The following is a 23051-nucleotide window of genomic DNA, read 5'->3' as shown; positions in this document are numbered from 1 at the left end:
TTTGCTATTGTCTCTATAATGTCGAATCTTTTCTCTCTATGTCAAATCTTTTCTCTCTATGTAGAATCTTTTCTCTCTATGTAGAATAATCTTGGACTAATAGAGCTAAGGTTAGGCACATTCAACCACAGGTTCGATGGACACAGAACGCTATTGTCAGTGTCGTGACGAATCTATATCAAACTGTTGCCGCAACGAAAATGGAAATAAAGCATTTGTTTATGTCGGATCTTTTGGTTTTCGGATTCTGCGCGTTCGTTATCGTTTGTTTAAACGATAACGAGAATACCTGAAATTCGGACGAAAATGCATTCGGACGAAAACGAATGCACATGTCTACTGGAATGATACATTGTGGTGTTGAATGTCAAGTATAGTCAAATATAAAGAGATGCTTTGCCAATTCGGGGCAAAGTGATAAAGCCATCTGATGCCACCCATCAATTTATACACTAGTCCTTGCTCTCTCCCTTTCCACTGCTTTATTAGAGCTAGGTTTCCAGGTATAGAGGATCATGTGACCTCCCATATGTGATAGTACTTGGGTCTGCGCAGTTAATCACTAAGCTCAAACATTGTCACATGGGAAGGGGGTCAGAGACATCATCCACCAGGATAAGCTCTGACACCATCAAACACCGATGCTTACTTGAGGTGGACTCCTGTAGTGGGGAAGACGAAGAGGTAGCATAAATCAGTGGGAATACCTTGCTGGGGGCGTTATTAGGAGGAACTTTCACTCTAAATGAGCAGATAGCTGTGTCTTTTTAAGAAGGCAGGAACAGCTTAGCTTCTGCCACACACAACAAGAGCCAGGAGGATCTTTAAAAATCTCCAGAATCCACTGTAAAGTGAGAATACAAATTATATGAGAAGGTTAATTGATTATTAAAGAGAACCTATCAGGATGCAAACATGGTAGCCATGAATGCTGACTTGCTTTTGAAGGTTCAGGGTCAGGGGGCTGTCCATACTCTGATAAAACCAATGACAGTAAGAAATTCACTGTACGCCTTATGATCAAATGTTTGTGCACACCTCACAATCACCCCTACTGTATGTCCAACAGTATTTTGAGTAATACCACCAGAGATTGTTGATCCATGGAATATCTGATTACTTTTGGGATCAGGAAGAAATCCTTTTTTTCTTGGACTAAGTTTTTTATAAGGGTTTTTTACCTTCCGGTGGATCAACTATGGGTTTTAATTAAATAATTTGGATATTTTTCTATTGGTTGAATATGGACATGTGTTCAGAAATTTCCATAAAAGGGTACGGTTAATGTTACAGCATACAAAGACACTTTAAACAATTGTGCATCTCCAGTTTGGGGAAGGCCCTTTTCTTTTCCAGCATGACTATTCTGTGCACAAAGTGAGTTCCATAAAGACATGGTTTGATGCGTTTCATGTGGAGGAACTCAAGTGGCCTGCACAGAGGCCTGACCTCAACTCCGCTGAACACCTTTGGGATGAATTTTAACACTGATTGTAAGGTTTTCTCATCCAACTTCAGTAAGTGTCCTTGCAAATGTTTTTTTGGCTGAATAGGCGGAAATTCTTACATACATACTCTAATATCTTGTGGACAGCCTTTCTAGAAGAGTGGAAATCTACTTTTCCCCATGTCTCCACTGGCACAGTGGTCCTTTCTAGGAAGCCATTATCCTGGCCCAAGGGGATGGGAAGCAAGAGTGTGTGCAAAGATGTATACAAAAAAAGTACTTTTAGAATACAGAATAATGGCATTTACTGTACATAAGGGGCCCTGACAGCAGATTGAGACAATGTGAGAGAAGAGTGTAGGGTGCCTGCTAAGTAATCTATATCTTACATTCATTTGCATGAAGATGGTCTTAATATAAGACACCCAAACTGGGCACTGGGCAAATGGCAGGTCTGAATATTGTGTAGTAGTTCATTCTAATAGTCAGCATGTGATCCACGGTCTGGTACATCTTTTCAAGGCATCTCCACAAGAGGACAATAAAACCTTGGACACAATCAACTGAAGAACACCAAGTTGAGTGCAAGGGTTGTAATCCTTCACTACTTCTTGAAAGACAATCATCGATAAAACAAAGATTTGCCTTAAAATATACTATAACTACAGTGGAGAGGACTAAGGTCAGTGACCTGACTATTCTTTCCATAATGGGACGCAGTGCCCCTCAGCCCCCACAGTGCCCCCAAATTCCCACAGTGTTATACAACCTCCCACAGTGCTACCCAGCCTACTGAATGGCCTCCTTCCCCCCATAGTGCCCCCAATCTCCAACAGTGTCCCACACTGCCCCTCTAACCCCCCACAGTGCTCACCAGCCCCTGTAGCACTCTCCAGTATTCCACAGTGCCCCTGCAGTCTCTAGGGTCCTTCAGAGATCCCAAGCCTCCTCCATAGACCCCATCGCCCACAGTTTCCCTCAGCGCCCACCAGAAATCTCATTCACTCAGCAGAATTCCCCCATCCTACCACCAGGGCCTTCCATTATTTGAATACATATTTTTCATTCCCATACTTTTATTGTGTGAGTATAAACTTTTTTTTTTAACCAGTTTCCCCCGGCCTATAGCAAAATGACGGCTGGACGGGACTTTCGTTGATCCGGGTAGACGTCATATAACTTCCTCCTGGATCATGCCTGGGACACAGCTGATGACTGATCACTGTACCGGCCCCCTGCAGGCCCGCTACCGTTACCATGTGACCGCTGTGTCCAGTCACAGCAGATCACATGACAATTGTAAACAGAGATGGCTTTCTTTCATGTCATCTTTTGTGTACACTTGTGTTGCTTGCTGTGATTGGTCATGGTGATCACATGGAACAGACAGGGTCAAACACAGCCCATCTGTACCATGTGATTACCTGTGGCCAATCACAACAAAACTGAATGAATCAGTTGCATTCAGTAAAAATGGTTGATTATGCCAGTGAAATTCAGTGGTATAAGCAATCATAATGTGTAAAAAATTATGATCACTTCCCCAGTGTAGTACAGTGTTAACACTTTATTGCTCTGGTCACAGTGTGTTAAAAAAAAAACCCATAAAATAAAGGAATAAAAATGTAACAAAAAAAAACAAAACATTTTTTTTTTTTTTTTACATACCGTCACCAGTCATTGTCCCTAATCACCGCTCTACACCTGTTATATGAGAACGCTCTACTGCACTGGTGACAGTATGTAAAAAACAAACAAATGGTGACCATTTTTTTATTCTTCCTTTTTCCACAAAAAACTGTGACAAAAAAGTTACAACTTCAAAAACCTTGGACTGCCTACTTTCCAAAAAGGGATCATTTGGGGAATATTTGTACTGCCTTGGCGTTTTCAGGCCTCAAGAAATGAGATAGTCCGTCAGCACATCAGGATTGACCGATTTTCAGATATTTACCATAGTTTATGGACTCTATAACTTTCCTATAGTCTAAATAATATACACTGATTTGGGTTATTTCCATCCAAAAAATGTAGCAGAATACATTTTGCCCTAAATTTATGAAGAAAGAATATTTATTAACATTTTATAAAACAAACAAAGAAAATGGCATTTTTTTTTTCATTTTTTGGTCTTTTTTCATTTGTTTAGCAACAAATAAAAAAACCTAGTGGTGATTAAATACCACCAAAAGAAAGCTCTGTTTGTGTGAATTCTTTTTTTTAAATTTCGTATAGTTACAGTGTTGCATGGCTGCATAATTGTCATTCCAAGTGTGACAGCGCTGAAAATTGGCCTGGGCAGGAAGAGGATAAAAGTGCCCTTTATTGAAGTGGTTAACTATTGGGGTATGGAAGATTTTGGAAGAATTTATTGGGCTTTAGTCTTCATAAGCTTGAGTACCACTGGCCTAGATCACAAGTACAGAAGGGCCTACACAGCTGAAATGCATACAGAGGAATGTACATACATCTTTGATTCATCCATGCCAGCATTGCACTGACACTGGCGAAGCAACCTAAACAATTTCCAAGAGTAAAAAAGCCCGGGTCTCGAGTGGGCAAGGTTCTATTAAAAGCCCCGAGCGCCACCGAGTGGGGACCAATCTGATGTCAAGCGGCGCCGAGCGCGGCCGAGTCACATAGCAGGTCTCGCCTTCTGGAGCCTGGAGCGCCTATGATGGACGTCCCACTGGTCCAATGGTGGGACCGCAGGATGTGTGACGTCCATCATAGGCGCTGCAGGCTCCAGAAGGTGGGAATTACAATGCGGCCGCCGTGCCCCTGTGAGATCCCTGCTCGGCTCTCCACTCTCCTCTCCCTGCCTGTTGTGAAGATGGGCAAGCACCACACACCACGACTGAGCTGCTGCTGCAGGACACAGGAAGTCTCCTGGTCAGGTAGGTCAGTGTATGTGTCACTACCGTCAGTGTATGTAGGTCAGTGTATGTATGTCAGGTAGGTCAGTGTATGTATATCAGGTAGGTCAGTGTGAGTCAGGTAGGTCAGTGTATGTATGTCAGGTAGGTCAGTGTGGGTCAGGTAGGTCAGTGCGTGTCAGGTAGATCAGTGTGTGTCAGGTAGGTCAGTGCGTGTCAGGTAGGTCAGTGTATGTATGTCAGGTAGGTCAGTGTATGTCATGTAGGTCAGTGTGTGTCAGGTAGGTCAGTGTATGTATGTCAGGTAGGTCAGTGTGTGTCAGGTAGGTCAGTGTATGTATGTCAGGTAGGTCAGTGTATGTATGTCAGGTAGGTCAGTGTATTTCATGTAGGTCCATGTGTGTCAGGTAGGTCAGTGTATGTATGTCAGGTAGGTCAGTGCGTGTCAGGTAGGTCAGTGTATGTATGTCAGGTAGGTCAGTGCGTGTCAGGTAGGTCAGTGTATGTATGTGAGGTAGGCAGGTAGGTCAGTGTGTGTCAGGTAGGTCAGTGTATGTATGTCAGGTAGGTCAATGTGTGTCAGGTAGGTCAGTGTATGTATGTCAGGTAGGTCAGTGCGTGTCAGGTAGGTCAGTGTATGTATGTCAGGTAGGTCAGTGCGTGTCAGGTAGGTCAGTGTATGTATGTCAGGTAGGTCAGTGCGTGTCAGGTAGGTCAGTGTATGTCATGTAGGTCAGTACGTGTCAGGAAGGTAGGTCAGTGTATGTGTGTCAGGAAGGTCAGTGCATGTCAGGTAGGTCAGTGCATGTCAGGTAGATAGGTCAGGGTATGTATGTCAGGTAGGTCAGTGCGTGTCAGGTAGGTAGGTCAGTGTATGTATGTCAGGTAGGTCAGTGTGTCAGGCAGGTAAGTTTAGTGGTCAGCATTGATGGGCACCGGTAAGCCAGGCAGCAACCAGCAAGAGAACTTACCCCCCACCACACAAGCACACCGCCCAGCCAAAAAACCCTGCGCCACTACCGACGCCGCACCCCCTCCCCCCGCGCCGGCCTTGGATTTCAGGCTGAATCCTGGTCTTTTTGCCACCTAGCAACTCCCCTGGTATTCGCAGTCTTTGTCATGACACTCAAAATTGAGCTCTGGTGCCTCCTGTTTCACTGATCATCCTTGAGATGTTTCTACAACTTGATTGGAGTCCACCTGTGTTAAATTCAGTTGATTGGACATGATTTGGAAAGGCACACACCAGTCTATATAAGGTCCCACAGTTAACAGTGTATGTCAGAGCACAAACCAAGCCATGAAGTCCAAGGAATTGTCTGTAGACCTCCGAGACAGGATTGTATAGAGGGACAGATCTGGGGAGGGATACAGAAACATTTCTGCAGCATTGAAGGTCCCAATAAGCACAGTGGCCTCCATCATCTGTTAATCGAAGAAGTTTGGAACCACCAGGACTCTTCCTAGAGTGGGCCGCCAAGTCAAACTGAGCGATCAGGGGAGAAGGACCTTAGTCAGGGAGGTGACCAAGAACCTGATGGTCACTCTGACAGAGCTCTAGCATTTCTCTGTGGAGAGAGGACAACCTTCCAGAAGAACAACCATCTCTGCAGCACTCCACCAATTAGGCCTGTATGGTGGATACTCCATACTGAGATCAGTTGGTGGTCAGCCAATCCAGTAATGTGAATATAATTCCCACCAAGATGAGCATTTCAGACAGTTTACTACCATTATATTATATATTATATGTTCCATAGTGTGAGAGTTGATTGTGGTAGCTACCTGTGTCTTCACAACTTTGTCATTTTTTAATTCTTCAATGTGGTGGAGGATATTTTTATGTTGTATGTGGATTGGAATTTTTCAAAATAAAGAGAAGGATTTTTGATAATACCAGTTGTTCCTCCTTGAAGAATCCTCTTTTTTGACTCAGTCCTCTCTTTTTCTTTATGCTGCCCTGATTCAGAGGAACAAACCTTTAGTCTGTTTGGATTGGGTGATGGTACCCATAACTAGGTAGAGAAATTGTCTTGCACTGTTTTCCTCCGTAGTTATCTCCTTAATTGGGTGTAGCTCTAGTGACAGCTTTTACCTTTTTGTTAATTACTGTATGGTAGAGTGGCCAGACGAAAGTCACTCCTCAGTAAAAGGCACATCCCATATGGTGTTTGCCAAAAGGCACCTGAAGGACTCTCAGACCATGAGAAACAAAATTCTCTGGTCTGATGAAAGAAAGATTGAATTATTTTTGGCCTTAATATCAAGCATCATGTCTGGAGGAAAACAGGCACCTGGCCAATACCATCCCTACAGTGAAGCATGGTGGTGGCAGCATCATGCTGTAGAGATGTTTTTCAGTGGCAGGAACTGGGAAACTAGTCAGGATCGAGGGAAAGATGAATGCAGCAATGTACAGAGACATCCTTGATGAAAACCTGCTCCGGAGCGCTCTGGACCTCAGACTAGGGCGAACGTTCATCCTTCAACAGGACAATGACCCTAAGCACACAGCCAAGATAACAAAGAAGTGGCTACAGAACAACTCTGTGAATGTCCTTGATTGACCCAGCCAGAGCCCAGACTTGAACCCGATTGAACATCTCTGGAGAGATCTGAAAATGGCTGTGCACCGACGCTCCCCATCCAACCTGATGGAGCTTGAGAGGTCCTGCAAAGAAGAATGGGAGAAACTGCCCAAAAATAGGTGTGCCAAGCTTGTAACATCATACTCAAAAGATTTGAAGCTGTAATTGGTGCCAAAGTTGCTTCAACAAAGTATTGAGCAAAGGCTGTAATACTTATGTGTCCATAGTTTGAACTTGATGGACTTTTGGGTTTTTTTCAACCTCACCTACTATGTAATAAATATGAGATTTTTTTCATTTTTTTATTTTTAATAAATTTGTTAAGATTTCAAACAGTCTTTCATGTTTTCATTATGGGGTATCGTTTGTAGAATTTTGAGGAAAATAATAAATTATTCCATTTTGGAATTATGCCCCTTACACACGGTCGGATTTTCCGATGGAAAATGTGTGATAGGACCTCGTTGTCAGAAATTCCGACCGTGTGTAGGCTCCATCACACATTTTCCATTGGAATTTCCGACACACAAATTTTGAGAGCTTGCTATAAAAATTTCCGACAACAAAATCCGTTGTCGGAAATTCCGATCGTCTGTACCCAAATCCGACGCACAAAGTGCCACGCATGCTCAGAATAAATTAAGAGAGGAAAGCTATTGGCTACTGCCCCGTTTATAGTCCCGACGTACGTGTTTTACGTCACCGCGTTCAGAATGATCGGATTTTCCAACAACTTTGTGTGACCGTGTGTATGCAAGACAAGTTTGAGCCAACATCCGTCAGAAAAAATCCATGGATTTTGTTGTCGGAATTTCCGAACAATTGCAGACCGTGTGTACAGGGCATAAGACTGTAACATAACAAAATGTGTAAAAAGTGAAGTGCTGTGAATACTTTCCGGAGGCACTGTCAAACGCTAAAACAGTCTTGCTGGCCGGCGTAGAGAAAGCAACCCACACTTCCGGTAACCGAGCTCCGCGATCAACATCACTATGTCGCTCCGCCCCGTAGCAACTCCTAAGCCCCTGTAATCCCCGTAAGTAGTCCCTATCTCTGACTCATCAGCTGCCACTTATACTATGCCAGAAACCTAAATTCAACTTTTGGTTGGTTTGTGCTACTTGACTTTTAAAGATTTCAAGATATTACAAAAAAAAAAAAAAAACTTTTTATCTGTCTTCTTGGGAATTATTCTTTGTTTTTTTTAATTTGGCCCCACATGAAGACACCTGTCATCTGGCGGTTCACAAGAAATCCTCTGGCCTCATCTAAAAAAGGTGACCTGGTGTTGTTCTTGGGTGATCACTTGGAAAAAAATGTGACAGTGATCTTATGTCAAGACGTGACAGGCCAGTCTCCTTCAGGGGTTGTTACGGATTGAAGAACACATGGCTGCTGTCAGAGGCAGAGACCCCTAACCACTTGCCCTCTGTAAGATTTACCCCCCCCCCTTCATGACCAGACCATTTATTACTTTAACTGACAATTGCGCGGTCATGCGACACTGTACTCAAATAAATAAATGTATATCCCCCCCCCCGCGCCCAACAAATAGAGCTTTCTTTTGTTGGTATTTGATCACCTCTTTTTTTTTTTTTTTGCACTATAAACAAAAAAAAACCCGACAATTTTGAAAAAAAAAACAATATTTTTTACTTTCTGCTATAAACCATATCCAATATAAAAATTGAAAAAAAAAAAACGAATTTCTTCATCCATTTAGGCCGATATGTATTCTGCTATATATTTTTTGGAGAAAAAAATCATAAGAGCATGTATTGATTGGTTTGCACAAAAGTTACAGCATCTACAAACTATGGAATGTTTTTATTTTATATTTTTACTAGTAATGGTGGCGATCAGCGACTTATAGCGGGACTGCGATATTGAGGTGGACAGTCAGAGACTAACTGACACTCTTTGGGGACCAGTGACACTAATATAGTGATCAGTGCTAAAAATATGTACTGTCACTGTACTAATGACACTGGCTAGGGGAAGGGGTTAACGTCAGGGGCGATCAAAGGGTTAACTGGGTGCCTAACCAGTGTTTATGTGAACTGTGGGAGGTGCTTTTACTAGGGGAAGATATGGAATTTATTCCCTGCTTTGCAGAGACACAAACGCCATCCCTTCCCCCCCTGTCAGAACGGCGATCTGCCTTGTTTACATAGGCAGATCGCAGTCCTGTGTCCCTGCCTTACGAATGGCTAGTGGCGGCGGACGTCGAGTACCCGGCACCCGCAGATCGGCTTCCGCTGTGTGTAATCACAGAGGAAACGCGCATGTGCAGGGGGTATGCCAGGTGTGCCTGGGTAATCACTCTTTGTGGTGCTGTTTCCCCCTACTGCCCAGGCTTCCCCATGGTGGCCCCCTTGCAATTCTCCAGGTTATCCTCCTCTCCTCTCCCCTCGGCTGCTACGGGGGATGTTTCAAGATGGAGAGCGGGGGAAAGAGCTAGTCAATGGGGTTGATTTACTAAAGGCAAATAGACTGGGCACTCTGCAAATGCAATTGCTCCAGATTTTAGTAAATGAGGTAAAGCTTCACTTTGCAAAGAACAGCCAATCACATGCAAGGAAAATTAAAAAAGAACTGCATTTTTGCTTGCACATGATTGGTTGATGGATGTCAGCAGAGTTCTTCCTCATTTACTAAGCTCTGGAGCAATTGCACTTGCAGAGTGCAACTGCACTTTGCAAAGTGCACCGTCTATTTGCTTTTAGTAAGTCAATCCCAATATGTCATTTGCTGGCCCCTTCCTTTTCAAAATGAACACACTCACTCACTGTGTTTATTCATAACTGAAGCATAGTAAACTGTGTTTACTATACTTCCGTTTGTGAATGAACAGGAAGCCGCTCAGCACAGAGCACTTTCCATTCATTTAACGTCCAGTGCAGCTGAGGCTGCAGAGGAAGGTATGTGTGTTTGAATTTTGAGGGTGCACACCCTATTCCAATAGGCTGCGCTCACCTATAAACACAGCTAGAGCTTTCCAATCAATAGATCGATTTGTGTACAACCAAAAAACATACATGTGTAGCCCCCTGGAGTTTAGGCAGGGTTGCTCCTCACAAATTTACTTGCTAGGAGTAGTTATCCTGGTTGATTGTTGATTAGAAATCAATGGATCTCTAACAATCAACCCCGCTACCTCAGACCACGTCAGGTTCTCCGGCCGGCAGAACCATCACTTCTGGTTAGACTGCAAGACGCAATCCCAACCCTGTGCTGCTCTCTTACTTCTGGATGGGCCCTCAGACAGCCTAGCAGCCAGATGTGCCCGGGATAGGCCCAAACTCCAGCTAAGCAACCCGGGCAATACAACACACGTCCACCCAGACAGCCAAGTAAGAGAGCAGCACAGAGTTGGGATTGCATCTTGCAGTCTAACCAGAAGTGATGGTTCTGCCGGCCGGAGAACCTGACGTGGTCGGAGGTAGAGGGGTTGATTAGAGATCCATTGTTTTCTCCCTAAGTTTGGCCTTGTTGCACTTTTCTCTTCTACCACTAGGTGGCCGGGTACTTGGTTATACTAGATATGAGAAGGGCAACCCAAGGTCAGGTTATGGGTATATGGGGTATCTCAGCCAATGTGCAGGGGTTTTCTTGAATCCCTTGGCCTGTTGGAAGAGCCTATATATTGGAGTCAGGTGATCGGGGTTCTGTGCCACCAGGACAGCTGTCTGGATGGACGTGTGTTGTATTGCCCGGCTTGCTTAGCTGGAGATTGGGCCTATCCCGGGCACATCTGGCTGCTAGGCTGTCTGAGGGCAGCGCAGGGTTGGGATTGCGGCTTGCAGTCCAACCAGAAGTGACGGTTCTGCCAGCCGGAGAACCTGTCGTGGTCGGAGGTAGAAGGGAAAGCTGTCACCACTAAGGGACCATCCGCCTTATTACCAGGGACCACAGTGAGTAACTGAAGCAAGTACCGGAGGAGTATTCTCACCAACTGGGGACGTTGAAGAATCGGGAAACTTCAGTGGGTATCAAGTCAGGGATTTAACCAGCGGAGGAGACGCTTGCAGAGCAGCCTTGTGAGTCAAGCTAGTGACCGAGCGGGCCAACAGGTGTGAAGCTTGAGAAGTATCTTGTGTGCCAAGCTAGGGACCCAGCAGAGAAGCGGGGGTGACGCTTGAGGAAGATACCACCGTGAAGATTGGAAGAGCTCAAGGGATTCGGTGGCAGGGAATCATCTAGTCTAGTGAGAGAGACCGGGAGCTCAGTGGGCTGAAGAACTACAAGGAGTTGTGTTAGGAGCTGTTAAAGACTGTTGCCATAGGAGACATCAATCCTACACATGCAGATGTGGCATCTTGCTGGATGATTTTCCCTGCATGGCTGTCCTCCTGTTGAAGTCTCGGAGTCTGCCAATTAATCTTGCAACTACCCAAGGGTGTCCTGGCCCTAACCCTCTCCCCCCACCCCACCCCCCCCCCAAAAAAAAAAGGTTTGTTAAGAGAAATAAACTTTCTTGTGCATCCAAGACTTGTCTGTCGCCCAATATCTTTAACAACTATACACCCACCATGCCTCACAACCCACAACATACAGAAGGATGTCAGCTATCCCTGGAGGTTTTCATTAGATCAAAGGAGGCCTGGGACCTTGCTACACATGAATCAAAATCTGGCCAGTCCCTGTTCTTGTCTGGAAAGCAAGGTCAGGCTTCTAGCAATGTTTGGATCGAATGTTGTCTCATCATAATAGGAACAATTGCCAATATGTGTTCTTTTTGATAGTACATAAACACAAAGCCAATACTATGCAATTGACCTATTGTCTTCAGGTCCCGTTCACATCTGGAGATTTGGGATCACAGGTAGAATTCCAAATTGCACCGCAATAGTGGCAAAACACACCATGCGTGTTTGGGTGCCATTAATTTTATAACGGCATCTAAACACGGTGCTGTTTGGCCGTGATTGTCGCTCGATAAATCGTATTGCATGAAGCATGTCACCCCAAAAAGGAGCAGGAGCTTCTTTTGAGCGGCAAGCTTCGCACGATGCAGTTTGCAGCGATTGCAGTACGATTTATCACGCCAAAACCACAATAACAATGAGTGGCACCCAAACACACATGGTGCGTTTTGCCACTATTGCAATGTAATTTGGAATTGCGGGCAGAATCGCGGCGATTCTGCCCACGATCCCAAATTGCCAGATGTGAACGGGGGCCTGAAAGGGTCTCTCGCAAAACACTCTTTGATGAAACAAATGTCATTTGTTTAAGAAATACACTAAGCCCCTATTCACACTAAATCCAACTTTGAAATGGTGCGACTTAACTTGAAGTCGCACAATTTCAAAACTGCAGGTCAGTGCGACTTCAGGTGCAGCTTGACCGACATCTGTGCGATTTCATGCACAGATGTATATGCAGGTCGCGCCTGAAATCGCAAAAATAGTGGCGGAATCTTTTTTTCAATTCGGCGCAGCACCACAAAGTCGGAGTCGCACGGCTTTGAACAGTTCCATTGCCGACAATAGGGTGCGACTTGTCATGCGGTGTGAACAGGGGGCTAATCAAGACTGAATGTCGTTTACCAGATAAAAACTTGATACTTTGCTGCCCTTCTTATCTGTTATTGGCTAATGGGTGATCACATCAGAGCCCTCCTTCACATGAAAGGACTTCCATATAACATCAGTGGTCTCCCCATCACATCAGAGGTCCCCCATCACATCAGTGGTCTCCCCATCACATCAGAGGTCCCCCATCACATCAGTGGTCTCCCCATCACATCAGTGGTCTCCCCATCACATCAGAGGTCCCCCATCACATCAGTGGTCTCCCCATCACATCAGTGGTCTCCCCATCACATCAGAGGTCCCCCATCACATCAGTGGTCTCCCCATCACATCAGAGGTCCCCCATCACATCAGTGGTCTCCCCATCACATCAGTGGTCTCCCCATCACATCAGAGGTCCCCCATCACATCCGTGGTCTCCCCATCACATCAGTGGTCTCCCCATCACATCAGAGGTCCCCCATCACATCAGTGGTCTCCCCATCACATCAGAGGTCCCCCATCACATCAGTGGTCTCCCCATCACATCAGAGGTCCCCCATCACATCAGTGGTCTCCCCATCACATCAGTGGTCTCCCCATCACATCAGAGGTCCCCCATCACATCAGTGGTCTCCCCATCACATCAGAGGTCCCCCATCACATCAGAGGTCCTCCTGTCACACCAGAGGTTCCCTCCATCACATCAGTAGTCTTCCAATCACATCAGAGGTCCCCCCATAACATCAGCGGTTCCCCCCATCACATCAGAGGTCTCCCCATCCCATTCCTGTTACTCATAGGCATGCGCACAAGGTGTTCCAGATGTGCCTGGGCACACCCTAGCAACCTAGTGCGCATTGGGTTGCCACTTTTTCTTCAAGCCCAACCTGGACACTTTAGTGGCGCACAGACATATATATTTTTTAAATATACACTATAGGATTGTAACAGACCTGGGACACCTTTGGGCACTCCAAAGAGAATAGTAATGTGACGCACATAGTGCCCCCTCACCCTCCTGTCAAGCCCTGTTCCAAGCCACATTCCTGTCTGAATAATGTGTCCGGGTTTCAGGTGGACTGAAACCCGGACACATGATTCAAAAACCTGGACTGTCCAGGTGAATCCTGGACAGGTGGCAACCCTAAGTGCGCAGTACTCCTCTTTTACTATGCCACTAGGGAGATCGGTGTGCCATATATATATATATATATATATATATATATATATATACAGACACACACACAGTGTTTGAGCTTTGGGGTGCACACCCTAATGCAATAGGCTGCAAACACCTATGTTGTTACTTAGGCGTTTTGGTTATATGGTTGTTGTTCACTTGTATCTTCATATTTGCTTGTTTCCTTTTGCTGGTGTGTGGATGCATTTTGTTTTACTAATAATACATTTACTATATATAGTCTAATCTCAGTTTCTAAGCGTGGCCACACAGATCTGATCTTCTCTGCTGTTGACTCCTGACAAGTGTTTTGATACTGATACTCATTCCGATTCTGCAATTGACCCAGCTTTCACATGACCTCACTTTCGAATTACCCTTGTCAGCTTTGTTCGCTGTCTATCTCTGCTACTGAACTCTACCTGGATTCGTCCTGTCTAGTGAATTCCTACCTCACTGCCCGTTTGTTGCCAACCTTTGACTGTCCCTGACTCTGATCCTGCCTACAACTTGGCTGTTACCAGACCAGGCTTGGGATCTGACTTTAACTGAACTAAGCACATCCTCAGTGTACTACCAAGTACAAGTTCCAGTCCACAGTGTCAACACCCTGGCACTTGTGACTTTCCACCTCCCTTGCAGATCCTGTCTCAGCTTCCAGGGAGGCTTGAGTGGAAACTGCTCTGCATCAGGTAATGTCAGGGTCCAGAATTGAACCATCTGCGGTGCCTGACTAAGGTTCTTCTCGCTGTGCCACCTGAGATGCTAGACAGCGCTCTGTCTGACCTATTGGACAATTTTGCCTTTTCTCTTGTTTCCAGTGAACCTTGAACTCTTTGCTCCTCCCATTAGCTTCCTGATTTAAGCCATGTCTCTGCACTTCCTGTTGGTCAGATTATTGTGCTCTCTCCAGCCGATAGATCGCTCCTTTGTATACCTGCAGCTGTCCTTATCTTTACTACCACTTAATACCGACCTTTGGCTTATTCCTCGACCATGCTTCCGCTTGATCCCAACCTGAAACCATTTTTTATCTACCTTTGGCTTGTTCTTTGACTACGCTTCCGCTTGATCCCAACCTGAAACCATTTGTTATTGACCTTTGACTTGTTCCTCTACTACACTTCTGCTTGATCCCAACCTGCAACCATTTGTTTTTGACCTTTGGCTTGTTCCTTGACTATGCTTCCTCTTGATCCCAACCTACAACCATTGGTTATTAACCTTTAGCTTGTTCCTCGACTATGCTTCTGCTTGATCTCAATCTGAAACCATTTGGTACTGACCTTTGGGTTGTTCCTCAACTACACTTCTGCTTGATCTCAACCTGAAAATATTTGTTATTGACCTTTGGCTTGTTCCTCGACCACGTTTTTGCTTGATCCAAACCTGCAACCACTTGTTACTATATCTGCTACTGGACCCCAGCTTGCTCACTTCCTGGTGGGGAAATCCTGAGGACCATGACCTGGTACTAACACACAGCAAAACCCATCTCCACCCTCAGGAGCTCTGGTGAATACCAGTTAGTACTTGGACTCCCAACCGCAGATGAGACCGCGTCATCTTCCAGGGTGACCTGCTTCTGTGCTGGTTGGTGGGAGCCTTTCTACTGCTATAGCTACTGGTCTCTGAGCCTGACCCCTGACCATGAAAGGTATGTAACACCAGTCCTTCGTGTTTCTCGCCTCTAAGTAGAATGATATCTGAAGCCCTAAAGAAGGAGGATTTGGAAACTCCCATAACATGTTGGTTACTGCCTAAAAAATAATAATTTATATCTAGCCACTTTATCGATTCATCTTTCTGCACTCCGTGCCCCTTTTTACAATACATGCCATAAGAAGTTTGATTTCATCCCATCACAGAGCTCACCTGGCGATGTGCGGATGTGCATCACTACACGCCATGTGCAGAGGGGTCCAGCCGTTTTCATCTCTCTGTTCGATGTCCGCTCCGTATTTCACCAACAACTTGACGCATTCCAGATTCCCAGAGAGGACAGCTTCATGCAAAGCACCCATGCCTGGGAGACACAATATAGGGATCGCAATTAATACTTCTTTCCCTACTCCGTTTCTACTTTCTTGCTGGATATTTCAGGATTTCCCTATTTCTGCTTTTTCCTTGTGGAGAATTTATAGCCAATATGACCTATTGGAACAAGACTCTGTGATCAGCAAATATTGTCTAAATACAGGAGGCAAGGTGCAGATATAAGCAGTCCTCTTGTACCAGAACCAGGCACTTCTGCTCACTTTATGATGCCCAGATTCAGTACCGGAGGACTGGCTGTACCCCCCTATTGTCAGAGGTCAGGTAGGCTGTAAAGGATGAGGATTTGTAATACCGGCCTCTAGCATGAGTATTCTTCTTGAATCTTGGTGTGCTTTGTGTATTTTTTCAAGATCTGTGCAGTAATTGAGTATGAAATGTTGGCTTCCTGTAATAAAGACCACTCACTGCTTTCTCTCTCCTTGTGCAGAGTGACTGGTCTGGTTTTCGCCCCCTCCTGAAGCTTTCTGCAGACAGCCTATAGTGGGTGGAGCCTGCTTGGCCCCGCCCACAGCTCTGCACAGGCTATGTACAGCACAGTGATGATGTCACTCATAGGCATGCGCAGGGGCTGTGCCAAGTGTGCCTGGGCACACCCTAATAACTCTGCCCACCAGGGCCACTGATATTGCAATACAGCCGGCCCTCCTGTACCTGGCCCAGGTCCTATCAGTTTAAAAGGGGGGTTCGGGCAACCTGGGATGGCCTGTGCTGCCTTATTGCAGACACCGATCCTCTTGTTCCTCCCCCTGCGGCACTGCCAGCATCTCCTCATCTTCTTCCCTCCAGCTGCTAAGCAGGGGGATCGGGGGAAAGGGGCCGGTAAATAAGTAATTTACTGGCCCCTTCCTTTTCTGAATGAACACAGTGAGTGATCGATACCAATCATCTTGATCCTCTGACTTCATTACTTTCAGTCAGTGCTCCTGAGCAGGTATGCAGATCATCTGTCGCAAGCTTGTTCAAACCAGACACAGCCGGGCAGTCTGTATTTCCAAAAGTAGGTCCGCAGAGGCAACTCCTGTCTTTTCTCAGCACAAGTCTCCAAACAGACTTTTGGATATCTACTAAAAAGTGTGAGCTGCAGTTTGGCTTTGGTTAGTAAGTGTATTTAAATCTGCTAGTACATCTAACACTCCCCTCTCCCCAGACTGGCAATGCTGCTGTCCAAAGGTGTCCCCTGTGCTCCTTCATCCAGAGTGGGGGCACTTTAATGTAGGAGGTTTGTTACTGGCCAGATCACCAGGTGAAAACAGAGGGCGGAAAAAGCTTTAAAAAAGAAATCTAATGCAGCCACCACATCTCAAGATGGCCATATATTATACAATTTTCAATTTCCTCTAGATTTACATTCAACTATGTAGTGCAAGGGCCTGACTGATTGCATACAAATTGGAAGTGTTAGGTGTGGCCTCATATTATATGGTTTTCCTAAACCATGTCCAGGGCTTTTCTTTCAGGGGGAATGCAGTTTCGGCACCTCCAGCACTAGGGGGTGGAAACAAGGGACGGTGCTTAGAGATGGGTAGGGGGTGGAAACAAGGGACGGTGCTTGCAGGTGGATAGGGGGTGGAAACAAGGGATGGTGCTTGGAGGTGGATAGGGGGTGGAAACAAGGGATGGTGCTTGGAGGTGGGTAGGGGGTGGAAACAAGGGATGGTGCTTGGGGGTGGGTAGGGGGTGGAAACAAGGGACAGTGCTTGGAGGTAGGTAGGGGGTGGAAACAAGGGACGGTGCTTGGAAGTGGGTAGGGGGTGGAAACAAGGGACGTGCTTGGCGGTGGGTAGGGGGTGGAAACAAGGGATGGTGCTTGGAGGTGGGTAGGGGGTGGAAACAAGGGATGGTGCTTGGGGGTGGGTAGGGGGTGGAAACAAGGGACGGTGCTTAGAGATGGGTAGGGGGTGGAAACAAGGGACGTGCTTGGTGGCGGGTAGGGGGTGGAAACAAGAGACGGTGCTTGGAGGTGGGTAGGGGGTGGAAACAAGGGACGGTGCTTGGAGGTGGATAGGGGGTAGAAACAAGGGATGTGCTTGGCGGTGGGTAGGGGGTGGAAACAAGGGACAGTGCTTGGCGGTGGGTAGGGGGTGGAAACAAGGGACAGTGCTTGGAGGTGGGTAGGGGGTGGAAACAAGGGACAGTGCTTGGAGATGGGTAGGGGGTGGAAACAAGGGACGGTGCTTGGAGGTGGGTAGGGGGTGGAAACAAGGGATGGTGCTTGGAGGTGGGTAGGGGGTGGAAACAAGGGACGGTGCTTGGAGGTAGGTAGGGGGTGGAAACAAGGGACGTGCTTAGAGGTGGGTAGTGGGTGGAAACAAGGAACGGTGCTTGGAAATGGGTAGGGGGTGGAAACAAGGGACGGTGCTTGGAGGTGGGTAGGGGGTGGAAACAAGGGATGGTGCTTGGAGGTGGGTAGGGGGTGGAAACAAGGGACAGGGCTTAGCGGTGGGTAGCGGGTGGAAACAAGGGACGGTGCTTGGAGGTGGGTAGGGGGTGGAAACAAGGGACGGTGCTTGGAGGTGGATAAGGGACGGAAACAAGGGACGGTGCTTGGATGTGGGTAGGGGGTGGAAACAAGGGACGGTTCTTGGAAGTGGGTAGGTGGTGGAAACAAGGGACAGTGCTTGCAGGTGGGTAGGGGGTGGAAACATAGTGCTTGGAGGTGGGTAGGGGGCAGAGACAAGGGGGTGACTTGGAGGTGGGTAGGAGGTGGAGACAAAAGGGTGACTTGAGAGAGGGGAGCCTATTTTTATCTTCAGACAACCAAGCCACTGTTTTTGACTGCTCAGTTGGCCATGGATTTAGCACCTCTCCATAGAGTTAGTGGTCAACAAAGTCTACTTTAATTATTTTGAATAGACATGAATAAGGAATAAAAAGAAGTACAGGCGTATTTTGTCCCCATAGACCAAAAAAATATATACTCCACAAATTGACTAAAGAATTGTATAAAATTTTACTGAATAAAAGCTTATATAGGGTGTAACAAAACCAGATTAATAGACACAATTGGGCATATTGATCCTTGGAATATAAACTGTACTCATCAAGTGAAGAATAATCTCAGATATGTAAAACCGATATTATCATGTCTATAGCTTTCCAGATATGTCTTATACAGACATATAGAAATACCTCAATATCTCAATATATAGACAATATACAATACATAGGCAATGCCCAAGTTGTACATTCTTCTGGTTAAATTGCACCATATTTTGGGCTTATAGAATTATTGAATACAATTATCTCCAATGTTTAGTCAATAAATATAATGCTAACATATATTATTGTGTCTATATCTCTCCAGATATGTTGTATACAGACATACAGAAATACCGCAATATCTCAATATATAGGAAATAATATAAAGACAATGCCCAAGTCGTACATTCTTCTGGTTATTTTACACTTTATTTGGGCTCATAGAATTATTGAATACAATGTTCTCCAATTTTTAGTCAATGAATATATTGACTGATATTATCAAATCTATAACTCTCCAGATTTGTCTTATACAGGCATATAGAAAAACATAAAATACGTCAATCTCTCAACATATAAACAATATATATAGACAGTGCCCAAGTTTGTATATTAGTCTGGTTGTATTATGCCCCATATATGCTTTTAGAATTATTAAATACATTTTTTTCTACCAATTTTAGCCCATAAATATAAAGACTGATTATCATGTTTATATCTCTCCAGATATGTCTTATACAAGACATATAGAAATACCTCAATCTCTCAATATATAGACAATATATATAGACATTAGACAATGGCAAAGTTGTACATTCTTCTGGTTTTATTATGCCTTATTTGGACTTTCAGAATTATTAAATGCAATTTTCTCCAATTTTTAGTCCAAAAATATAATGACTGATATAATCATATCTATATCTCTCCAGACATGTGTTATGCAGACATATAGAAAAAATATCAAATATGTCAATCTGTCAACATATAGACAATATATATATATATATATATATATATATATATATATATATATAGGCAATGGGCAAGTTTGTACATTAGTCTAGTTGTATTAAGCCCCGTATAGGCTTTTAGGCTGTTATTGAATAACATTTTCTACAATTTTTGGTCAATAAATATTATGATGGGTTATCTATATCTCTCCAGATATGTCTTATACAAGACATACTGTATAGGGGTTGATTTACTAAAACTGCAGGGTGCACAATCTGGTGCAGCTGTACATGGTAGCCAATCAGCTTCTAAATTCAGCTTGTTCAATTAAGCTTTGACAATAAAACCTGGAAGCTGATTGGTTCCTATGCACAGCTGCGCCAGATTTTGCGCACTCCAGTTTTAGGAAATTAACCCCATAGAAATACCTCAACCTCTCAATATATAGACAATGCCTAAGATGTACATTTTTCTGGCTATATTATACCCCTTTTTGGGCTTTTAGAATTATTGAACACAATTTTCTCCAATTTTAAGTCAATAAATATTATGAATGATATAATCATATATATATATCTCCAGATAGGTCTTATAGAGATATATAGAATTGTCTCAGTCTCTCAATATATAGACAGTGCTTAAGTTGTACATTCTTTTGGCTATATTACACCCCTCCTTCTTGGGCTTTTATAATTATTGAAGACAATTTTTTTCAATTTAAGTCAAGAAATATAATGAGATATTATCACGTCTATACATTTCCTATACAGAAAGATAGAAATACGTCTTAACATATAGACAATATATATATATATAGACATATAGACAATGCAGACGTTTCTACATGTGTCTGGCTTTATTATACCTTATAGGTTTTTAGAATTATTGAACACAATTTTCTAAAATTTTTAGTCAATTTGTAGAAAATATTTTTCTTTAAGCGGATTAAAATAAGACTCTACTTTTCTTTATCCCTTTATCACATCATATTGGTTGAGGTTGTCCCCAGACCAATTATCATCACTTAAGTATATAAAGAGTTTTTGGTGGTATAGAATATTCACACATTAAAATCCCCCCCCCCCCCCCCCATTAGTGGTCAACCAATAAAAATTTGTTGCCAGTATTTTTGAATAGCTGTCTACAGAAATACTTTATTCGGCACCGTGTACCACCAACCTTTTTGGGTCAACATCTACAGATGTTCCTCATCACAATTGGCATCAAACACATGTTTTGCATTAGTATTTGTACCTCTGAAAAGTAAACATTATCAACTCCCGAGCAGCAAACAAACAAGTACCACCTACAAACGCATGTCATTGGTGGAGAGGGTCCAGCTTGTTGGAGCTTACAATTATGACCAAGAGTGGGCAAACCCCTGGAGGCAGGGAGCCATGGTGCACAACATTTGTGGCTATTTTTAAAGATGGTCAGCAAGGCTTCCTTTACCTGCTGGAACAGTTTGACCGAATCCAAAAAAAAATGTCCTTATTCAGTTAGCTCCATATCTATCGACTATCGATGCCCTCACCTGTTAGGTAGATTTTATCCAGTGTCACTTTTCTAGCCCGTATAAACCTCCCAACTTGCTCCAGGTCACCCTGCCGAATGTGATCCAGGAAGACGACTTCGTTGGGAAAATGCACCGACCGCGTCGACCTCAGGCTCCGCGACCGCCGGGTGGGGTACAACTTCATCTTGAGAATGCCGTGATCAGGGGTGGTGGAAGGTGAACTTAGCGCCAGCGCTGTCTGATAGATTGTCTCCACAAAAGGTAGAATCAGGTTTTTTGGGTACTGCTCCACCGACCGTGGCAAATCTTTCGCCCACTTTTTTTTTTTTTTGAATTTTGTTTTTTAAGGTCCCTTGCCCTGAGACGCAGATCCGAAGGCTGATGACCAATTCCACACGAGCAGAAGCGGCACACAAAACCCCCCTTTTTATAGCTCTGCCTTCCTATCTATTTAAGGGACACTCATCTCATCTCACTGTAAGGCAAACGACCGATGCAGACGCCCACTGCAGTTCATGGAAAGGCTCATCTTACCAGGTCAACTGATCGAGAGAGCAGCTGCTACTCAGAGCTTTGCAGGGTCACAAGCAAGAAACAAAAATTGGCTGCAAGTTTGGGGTGGGGAATGAGCGCTCGCACGGCGATCCCTGACAAGCCCTGTCGACGTGATCAGACAGCTATCTGTCCACACACAGGAGGTGGCTGCTAGGACACGACTCGCTAAATGGGGGTCAGCCATGCTAGGTCAGGCTGTCTAGCCAGGTCCAAAAATTATCGGCGAGTGCAAAAAAGGAAGGCTTTAATGCTATAGAAAATGGCTACCCTGATGCCAAGAAAATAGATTCCCCCTCCTCTTTTCTCAGAGCTACATGGTTTAAATTGCAAGACAGATTAATAAAAGAATTAAAAGACTTTAGCACGTATGGCTTGAAAGGAGAAGGCTGTGTTACCAAACAAGTGGTAAACAGTTTAAAGCTATCCTACAGCAGTACTGCATAAACAAATATGGATATTATTAGAGAACCATGGGTTAAATAAAAAAATAGCATATATGATACAGTCTGTCTCTAGAATTAACACGGCTGTTACTGGCTTTCTGAGTGTCCCATGTAACATTTTTTTTACAGCAGTAAAAATAATTATTTGTTCCCCTTCAGATTTTGTAAGTTTGCCCACTTACAAAGAAATGAAGGGTCTATCATTTTTATCATAGGTGATAGAGACAGAATATCAGCCAAAAATCCAGAAAAAAAAAACACATGATACAAATGTTAAAAATTGAATTGCAGTTCAGCGAGTAAAATAAGTATTTGATCCCCAAGCAAAACATGACTTAGTCCTTGGTGGAGAAACCCTTGTTGGCAAGCACAGAGGTGAGCGTTTCTTGTAGTTGGTGATCAGGTTTGCACACATCTCAGGAGGGATTTCGCTCCACTCTTCTCTACAGATCTTCTCTAAATCTTTAAGGTTTCTTGGCAGTTGCTTGGCAACTCAAAGTTTCAGCTCCCTCCATAAATTTTCTATAGAAGACTGGCTAGGTCACTCAATGAACTTAATGTGCTTCTTCTTTAGCCACTCCTTTGTTGCTTTGCTGGTATGTTTTGGGTCATTGCCATGCTGGAAGACCCATCCACGACCCATCTTCAGTGTTCTGGCTGGAGGAAGAAGGTTCTCATCCAAGATTTTATAATTAATGGCCCCTGTCTATTGACAATATGGCAAATTTGCCCTGTACCTTTAGCAGAGGAACAACTCCAAAGCATCATGTTTCCACCTCTGTGCTTGACTGTAGGGTTGGTGTTCTTAGGGTCATAGTCAGCATTTTTCTACCTCCAAACAATGCGAGTCGAGTTAATGCCAAAGAGCTCAATTTTGGTCTCATCTGACCACAACACTTTCTCCCAATCCTTCTCTAAACCATTTAGATGTTCATTGGC

General features: G+C 44.4%; 1 protein-coding gene across 1 annotated transcript in view; it reads right to left on the bottom strand.

The window, feature by feature from the left end:
• Positions 1–21936, bottom strand: part of PPP1R27 (protein phosphatase 1 regulatory subunit 27) — a 41769-nt gene extending 19833 nt beyond the window's left edge. Inside the window, exons 1-2 of the mRNA XM_073607936.1 lie at positions 21133–21936; positions 15486–15636 (exon numbers count right to left, since the gene is read on the bottom strand). Of these exons, the coding sequence (XP_073464037.1) occupies positions 15486–15636; positions 21133–21298 (317 nt within the window). The 5' untranslated portion in view covers positions 21299–21936. The remainder of the gene's footprint in view (positions 1–15485; positions 15637–21132) is intronic.
• Between the last annotated feature and the right edge of the window lie 1115 nt (positions 21937–23051).

This window comes from Aquarana catesbeiana, linkage group LG12 (genome assembly GCF_042186555.1).
Source record: "Aquarana catesbeiana isolate 2022-GZ linkage group LG12, ASM4218655v1, whole genome shotgun sequence".
NCBI classification, from domain to species: domain Eukaryota; kingdom Metazoa; phylum Chordata; class Amphibia; order Anura; family Ranidae; genus Aquarana; species Aquarana catesbeiana.
Note: the sequence above shows the minus strand (reverse complement) of the source record. Positions and strands in the feature narration are given on the sequence as shown.